At 61.2% G+C, this 7969-nt stretch overlaps 1 protein-coding gene across 2 annotated transcripts; it reads left to right on the top strand.

Moving 5' to 3' along the window:
* The first annotated feature begins 1402 nt into the window (after positions 1-1402).
* On the top strand, positions 1403-6038 carry PRSS21 (serine protease 21). Of its 2 annotated transcripts, XM_005662218.3 has the most exons (7): positions 1403-1480; positions 1578-1607; positions 1701-1727; positions 1904-2069; positions 2745-3028; positions 5262-5416; positions 5719-6038. In XM_005662218.3, exons 1-7 carry the CDS (start codon positions 1414-1416, stop codon positions 5953-5955), a joined length of 966 nt encoding a protein of 321 aa, XP_005662275.1. In that variant the 5' UTR covers positions 1403-1413; the 3' UTR covers positions 5956-6038. The 2 variants fall into 2 exon arrangements, with proteins under 2 accessions (XP_005662275.1, XP_084873955.1); XM_085017829.1 differs by having other exon boundaries at positions 5262-6038.
* Positions 6039-7969: the final 1931 nt, after the last annotated feature.

Raw genomic sequence — 7969 nt, forward strand, 5'->3', positions numbered from 1 at the left:
CGTGTCTGTGCAGTGAGTCTGCAGGGAGAGGCCCCCCCCGGAGTCTGGAGCCAGCTTGGCATTTAGTAGGAAGGGACAGTGGGCAGGGGACAGGTGGGTGGTCAGAGGGAGGAGCCAGCTTGGACACGAGGTTTGCAAGGGTGGTGGGCAGCCCCGAGGATCCGCACAGGACCCGTGGCTTAAGTAAGCCGCCATGATGAAGGGGCTCCTGGGTGTTCCCTGTAGCCCCAGGAAGCAGGCACTGGCTCTGTGTCTTTTGTTAGGAGCCACACTTAGCTGTGATCCACGGAGCTCATGGGGGCAGTGCCAGGTTGCCAAAGGCAACAGAGGGGAACCATCTTACAGGAAACTCAACCCCCTGCCATACCCAGGGGCCAAGTCTGCCCCCAAGGCCGCCAGCCTGCACCCACGTGCCCCCTCTGCAGTGTGTGAGGTCAAGGAGGTGTGATAAGGAGTTCCCACTTTGGCTCAGTGGGTTACAAACCCAGCTCATGTATGAGGATAGGGGTTTGATCCCTGGCCTCGCTCAGTGGGTTAACAACAATCTGGCATTGCCGTGAGCTGCAGAGTATGTCACAGACACGGCTGGGATCCGGTGTGGCTGTGGCTGTGCTGTAGGCTGGCAGCTGCAGCTCCAATGCGACCCCTAGCCTGGGAACTTCCATATGCCGCACCTGTGGCCTTAAAAAGCAAAAGAAAACCTCCAAATCCAAGACCCTCACTTCCCCAAGAAAGGATCCGGAGAGAAGCTTCTCGTGGCTCAGCCCCACAGTCCTAGGTCTCCAATCCACACTCAGTCTTTTTTTAAGGGCTGAACCCAAGGCACACGGAAGTTCCTAGGCTAGGGGTGGAATGGGAGCTACAGCTGCCGGCCTGCACCCCAGACCCAGCAATGCAGGATCCGAGCTGCATCTGCTACTTACCTGGAGCTTGTAGCAATACTGGATCCTTAACCCACTGAGCAAGGCCAGGGATCGAACCCGCAACCTCAGGATTACTAGTCTTTCTTTTCCCCTGCACCACAATGGGAACTCTGGTCCATCACATTTAACAGCAGATAACACAGTGCTTTCACGGGAGTCCCGGCTGTGGGCCAGCTCCTTGGTCCCTCCTGGAGGAAGCAGTGGTTAGAAAAGAGGGCCACCTCGGGCAGGGGGGGGCGGGCAGCCAGGCACCCAGCGCTGCAGACAAGAAAGGGATGGTTCGGGTGCAGCGGTCCCGGGGCCGTAGCAAGGCATGTAGGCGCGGGACCCAGTCCCAGCAGAAGCTCAAAGCTGGGGCCCTGGGAGGTGCCACGTTCCCACCGACAGGCCAGGGTTCGCGCGGCTCCCTCTCCCCCAGGGGGCGCCCCAGGCGGGGCCCCCCCGGAGCGGGCGGAAGCAGAGGGGGCGCCAGGCGGCGGGAGAAGAGGCCATGGGCGCGCGGGTCGGGGCGCTGCTGCTGGCGCAGCTGTTGGCGCGAGTGGAAATCGCGAGGCCGGGTGAGCTCAGGCGGGGGCCGCCGGCGCCGCCAGGGGCAATGGGGAAGGAGGGGGCGGGCGGAGAGCGAGAGCCGCTCACCTTCTCTCCCGCCCGCAGAGTTGCAGGATAAGGACCTGCTGTTTCCAGGTAAGGCGTCCAGGGGGCGCGCTTCCCCGCGCTGGGCCCCGGGGCGGGAGGGCGACGGGCGCCCGCCTGATGGTTTGCTCTCCCCCGCGCCAGGTTTCGAGAACTCGTCGTTGCTCACATGTAACTGATGGGCCCCTGGCGGGAGGGGCGGCCGCGTGGGGCGGGTGCCCGGCGAGCCCTCCCTCCGGGGCGCGTCCCCGGGGCGCCCCTTTCCTTGGCGCAGCCTGGTGGGTGAGGTGGGGGCGGGGAGGGCCTGCCTCCCACAGCTCAGCCTGGTGTCCGTCTGTCCATCCCAGGGCCATGTGGCCAACGCGCCGTCCCGACACGCATAGTGGGTGGAAAGGACTCAGAGCTTGGCCGCTGGCCTTGGCAGGGCAGCCTGCGCATGTGGGGCTTCCACCACTGTGGGGCGAGCCTGCTGAACCGCCGCTGGGTGCTCTCAGCCGCGCACTGCTTCCAAGAGTGAGTAAGGGGGCGGGCGGGCCGCGGACCCCAGGCCCTGCCTGGGTCTGCCCCGGGAGCTGCGTGCAGGTGGCATGGGACGTGGCCGTCGTGTGCCCCTGAGACCCAGGCCTGGCTGCAGCCCGTTCCACCCACGCGAGCGCCCCCCATTGCTCCTGGAGGAAACCCTGGGTGGTTTCTTCCAGAATGTTCTCGCTGAACACGCCCATGCACCGTTTCATCTCTGCCCTTGTCCCCACATGGCCCCACCAGGCTCCAGCTTCCTCAGCCCGTCCCCTCCCAGCAGCTCCGGGATGTGGGTGCGGGACCCAGAGCCAGGCGTGTGGCGGCAGGCGCCAGGGAAGCTGGTTGGCGTGTGGCCTGCTGTTTGGCCTGTGCATCTGCCTGTCCCCTTTTGAGGAGAGCTCTGGCAGGTGACAGGCGGTTGAGTGCTTGAGCACCTGAGCCAGCAGCGGAGGCCCCCTCCTGCCCCCGACCCGGTCCCCAGCAGGCCTCTGGGCGCTCCCCGGTTCTGCATTGGCCTCCGCGGCCGTGGAAAGGGCTGCTGATGGTGTTGGGGGTGGGGTGTGCCCCGCCGCCGCCGCCCCAGGGTCTCCCCTCAGGGAGCAGCCCCAGGTGAGCTCAGGTGGCCAGGTCCCTCCGAGGGCCCCTGACTGCGTCCTGCTCCCCTGCCAGGAGCGCCAATCCCAATGAATGGACGGTCCAGTTTGGCGAGCTGACCTCCTCGCCGTCCATCTGGAACCTGCAAGCCTACTACAACCGCTACCAGGTGGCGCGGATTTTCCTGAGCCCTCGGTATCTGGGGTCCTCGTCATTCGACATTGCCCTGCTGCGGCTGGCCTCCTCCGTCACCTACAGCAAGCACATCCAGCCCGTCTGTGTCCCGGCCTCGTCCTCGGAGTTCCAGAACCAGACCGACTGCTGGGTGACCGGCTGGGGGGACATCACAGAAGATGAGGGTGAGGCTGGGGACCGATGGATCTGGGGTGGGGACAGGGGATCACGGCACGGTCCACTTGTTCCAGCCACACCAGCCTCGGCGGCCCCCACCTGGGCTGTGCCCTGGCCTGGCCTGCATGCTCCCTACACCGGCTTCGCTCCTGCTGCCCCATAAAGAGCAGGGCTCTCTGTACCCACACGCAGCTCCTCCTCCCTCCCCCTTCCGGAGACTGTGAACCAGAAGCCAGAGCAGGAGGCCCCCCAGGCTGGCGCCCCCAGCCTTCCCGGCTATGTCAGGAAGGCCCTCTTCCCCCCCAGCACCCTGCTCTCCCACCCACCGTGCAGCCACCTAGCCTCCCGCCTCTGGCTTCCCCATCCCTTCCGCATTCGAGGGGCATCCTCTCCCTGCGGTGCCAGCTCATTTTCTCCCCTTGAAATGTCAAGCCTTGACTCCCCGCTCCATCTCTGTGCTCTGATGGCACATCCTCTGAAATCGCTAGGCACAGGCTCCCAGGGGTGCCCCGGGGGCTCTAGACTCTGGGATGGGACTGCCCCTCCCACGCTCCCTGGCCCTGCCCACGCCTGCACCATGCGTAACCATGGCAACCATGAGAGCTGATGCTCCTTTGGGGCTGTGTGTACCTGGAGCTGTTCTGGGCCCCAGGAACCCTCTTCCTTCTGGAGCCCATCTACCCAGGAGGCTGGGGGCATCCTCTTACCTACTTTATAGATGAGGAAACTTGGAGGGACCTGAAAGTTGCCCAAGGCCCCAGGGGTCATTGGCTTACAGAGGGCAGTGTCCCCGAGGTTAAAGACCTGGAATCAGGGGTGACAGATGAATCTGTAGGAGACCTGCCCCCACCCCCGGCCTTCCCCTTCCCCCGAAGGGACTGAAGAAAGTGCCCCTGTGCAGACTTCCTGCGCCCACAGGCTGGGTGTGAGCCAGGAGCCCCTCCAGGCAGCCTGTGCTTCTTCCCCTCCACTGACAGGCGACCACATCCAGGCCCAGGCTCAACCCTCCTCACAGGGAGCAGGCGGCTTCTGGAGTCCCCCGACTCCCCAAAGCCCATGGACCCTGTACCCTGGGCGAGGCACTTTATCTAACTGCGCCTCAGCTTCCTCATCTGTGAAATGGGATCATAATGAGGTGGTGGGTTCAATCCCTGGCCTTGCTCAGTGGGTTGGGGATCCGTCATGGCTGTGGCTGTGGGGTAGGCCGGCGGCTGCAGCTCCGATTCAACCACTAGCCTGAACCTCCATATGCTGCAGGTGAGGCCTGAAAAGCAAAAAAATAAGGGGAGAGGGTAATAATAGTTCCCATCTGAGAGGGTGGCTCTAAGGCTTAAAAGGGCTCACATGCAGGAACGTAGCGGAGCCCTGGCAGACAGGAAGCTCTGTTTGCACACCAGCACTCATGGTTGTCGGGGGTCGCCATCGTCGAGGATGAGGAGGTGATTCTGGGTGGGATTGAGGACCTGGACACATCTGGGTTCACATCAGGCTGCGGTGGTGGGGGAGGGGGAGGGCAACCCTGCTCCTGAATTTTTTTGTGTGTGTGCTTTTTAGGGCTACACCCGTGGCATATGGAGGTTCCCAGGCTAGGGGTCCAGTCGGAGCTAGAGCTGCTGGCCGACACCACAGCCCCAGTAACACAGGATCCTAGCTGTGTCTGAGACCTACACCACAGCTCACGGCAACGCCAGATCCTTAACCCACTGAGTGAGGCCAGGAATCGAACCTGCGTCCTCACGGATGCTAGTCAGATTCGTTTCCGCTGCGCCACAACGGGAACTCCCCTGACTCTTTTCTTTCCTGAGAGTGGGGCTTTGCACTGTTTCCTGGGGTGGGGGCTGCAGGAGTGCATCCTGGAGCTCGGCTCAGACCCCGGGAATGCCCAAAGGCACAGGGACAGAGCTCCAGGGCCACCCCACCTCCTCGGCTGGCTGGCTGGATCCCGGTAATTCTAAACGGTCTCGGGGACACTAGCCCTGCCCCCATGCGTGCTGCGGTCTCCCCCACTGGCTCGGGCAAGGCCGGCGCTGTAACAGCACGCCCCCCACCCCCAGGCTCCTCTGTGAGACGCTTCGTCCCCAAGGCGTGCTGTGGGCGGGGCTAGAGCCGAGGGGTCAAGGGCGATGCCCCAGGCTCGGGAGGGAGGGACTCTGCCCTGGAGCCTCCACCCTTCCTCCCCACTCAGTGGCAGAGGAGAGGCTGAGGGTGCCACCCTTCTCTGTCCCCTCAACTCCTTGGCAGTGCTGCCATCTCCCCACACCCTCCAGGAAGTCCAGGTCGGCATCATTAACGCCACCATGTGTAACCACCTGTTCTCACTGCCTGATTTCCGCCGCAACATCTGGGGAGACATGGTTTGTGCCGGCGACCCTCAAGGCGGCAAGGATGCCTGCTTCGTGAGTGTCCCTCCTGCCCCCAGCAGGCCTTCGGGGCCCTGGCATCCCACCCCCACCGCAGCCCCACCCCCCAGGCCCGAGGGCGGCCTGGATCGTGGCCCCTCACTGGCTCCTCCTGTGAAGCCCGGGGGGAGAGGCTCTTGCCCCACTTTGCAGAGGCAGAAACTGAGGTTTGGTGGCTTCCAGGGGGAGGGGTGGGGTTTACAGCCCCTGCCCAGCTCCACGGCCCCTCCTGCTCTCCCAGCCGCTCTGCTCCCCCTCCTGCCCTGCCCCAGGCCTCGCTCAACCACACTGCTCCCCAGGGTGACTCAGGCGGACCCCTGGCCTGCAAAAAGAAAGGGCTGTGGTATCAGATTGGAGTCGTGAGCTGGGGCGTGGGCTGTGGTCGGCCCAACCGGCCCGGCGTCTACACCAACATCAGCATGCACTACGAATGGATCCGAAAGATAATGGCCAAAAACCACATTCACAGACCAGACCCCCGCCCGCTGCTGCTCCTCCCTCTGCTCTGGGCTCCCTTGCTCCTGCAGCTGCCCTGAGCCCAGGCGCGCCCCCTGAGACCTGGGGCCATCTGCTGAGTCGGTCCCGTCCCCTTTGCTAATAAAGACCTGTGCATATTCAAGTCGATGCCATGCAGAGTGTTCTGTGGACCCACGTGGCTTCCTGGACACTCTCAGGGTCACCCCTGTCCCATCCACCCCAAGACGGCTCCTTAACTCCTGAATCATCGGCCACCGCCTGCGCGATGCAGGTTGCCGTTGCCCACAGCAGAACCCTCTCAGGGAATTCGATTAGAAAGCTAGTTTCCGGAAGGACATGAGCAGCACCAGGGTTCCTTTTCCTGGCAGATGCCTGCCTTCTTCCACCCTCTGCTGACAACTTTTTTTTTTTTTTTTGTCTTTTTGCCATTTCTAGGGCCGCTCCCGCGGCATATGGAGGTTCCCAGGCTAGGGGTCTAACGGGAGCTGTAGCCTCCAGCCTACGCCAGAGCCACAGCAACGCAGGATCCGAGCTGCGTCTGTAACCCCCACCACAGCTCATGGCAATGCCGGATCCTTAACCCACTGAGCAACGCCAGGGATCGAACTGCAACCTCATGGTTCCTAGTCGGATTCGTTAACCACTGCACCTTGACGGGAACTCCCTCCTCTGACATCTTGTCTCTCTCAGGGCCTGCTGCTCCCTCCACCCCATCACTCCTTTTGTCACACCCTTCACAGTCTCTCAATGCCAGCTACCACAGTTTGTCACGTATGTGAGCTGTGTGGTGCTGTCCCACATGGGTGGCCCTCAGGCTGCTGAGGCCATTTGTCCCCTGGTCTGCGCTCAGCACCTGAGGCTATAGCCGCACTGAGTAGCCTCGAGCTCTCCTGCAGGTGACATGACACACTGTCATGGTGGAGACCCCCCGTGACCCCATCGCTGACCAGTAGACGCTGACCTGGTTTGAACGTGGAGCTGCCTGTTCTGCCACCACGCAAGCTGGAGTACCACGACCCAGGGGACAGTTGACGTCCCTCTGACTGCTGGGGGGACATGCAGTGTGGGGACAGGGGGGCTTATCTGATAGGTGACCGATGTCCGATGGTGTGTTTTCTGTGTTCACGGACAGGGGCTTCCTCTCGTTCTCAAATCTGCTAAGACAGTTAAACTTGCAACTGTCCTCCTTAGGTCGAAGTCATAAGATGCTTTTTGTGTGTGTGTGTTTTGTCTCTTTAGGGCCACACCCGCGGCATATGGAGGTTCCCAGGCTAGGGGTCGAATCGGAGCTGTACCCGCCGGCCTACACCACAGCCACAGCAACACGGGATCTGAGCAACATCTGTGACCTACTCCACGGCTCAGGGCAACGCCGGATCCTTAACCCACTGAGCGAGGCCAGGGATCAAACCTGCATCCTCATGGTCGCTAGTCAGGTTCATTAACGATGAGCCACGACGGAACTCCCATAAAATGTTTTTTTAAGCCTGGTTTATAGAGGGCAGCCGTTTGCAGAGCTAACGTCTGCTGTCTTTCACCAGCGACTGGACGGCACCGCTCATACATTTTCCCCCAATTTTTTTCTTATTCTCCAAAAAATTGTAGAAAGCCCGAGCGGACTTTTTAGACAGCCACTAAGAATATTGTTTCCCTTTGCAGGTGTGTAATAGAACAACTATGAGAAAACTGAAGTAGTTGTGACAGGTTCTAAACGTGAACGCAATTCTGAGCTCTGTATCTATTTTAGCGCAGGGAGAGCTGGGTGCACGTACAGACACCAAAAGACCCACACTTGTTACTCCTGAACAAATCTGATTCATCCTTGCCAGATTTTCTTCAATAGCCATTTACTGTCGTGTTGTAATCAGACCATAATAACCAAAACCAAATAAGGATCTGGTTGGCTGGGAGCTGGACACATGACATATTCTCAGGCTTCCAAAGACACTCTGCTCGGATGCAGATTCAAGCCCCCGGCTTCCAACCAAATGTGGTTCCGGCCACGTCTAAGTAAAAATCTCAGATCCGTGATGCTTAATAACAAGAAGATGCCAGGGAGATGCTGGAATAGGG

The sequence above is a fragment of the Sus scrofa genome, chromosome 3 (genome assembly GCF_054392235.1).
Source record: "Sus scrofa isolate SSC_HxYL_T2T_F1_AM1 chromosome 3, Sscrofa_HxYL_maternal_Yorkshire_Landrace_v2.0, whole genome shotgun sequence".
Classification (NCBI taxonomy): Eukaryota; Metazoa; Chordata; class Mammalia; order Artiodactyla; family Suidae; genus Sus; species Sus scrofa.

Bases quoted from the DNA above. Each gene is read 5' to 3' on its own strand.
- PRSS21 (XM_085017829.1), top strand. From the start codon at position 1,414: ATGGGCGCGCGGGTCGGGGCGCTGCTGCTGGCGCAGCTGTTGGCGCGA. The intron at 1,481-1,577 runs GTGAGCTCAGGC...TCCCGCCCGCAG, and splicing joins AGTGGAAATCGCGAGGCCGG to AGTTGCAGGATAAGGACCTG. The intron at 1,608-1,700 runs GTAAGGCGTCCA...CCCCCGCGCCAG, and splicing joins TAAGGACCTGCTGTTTCCAG to GTTTCGAGAACTCGTCGTTG.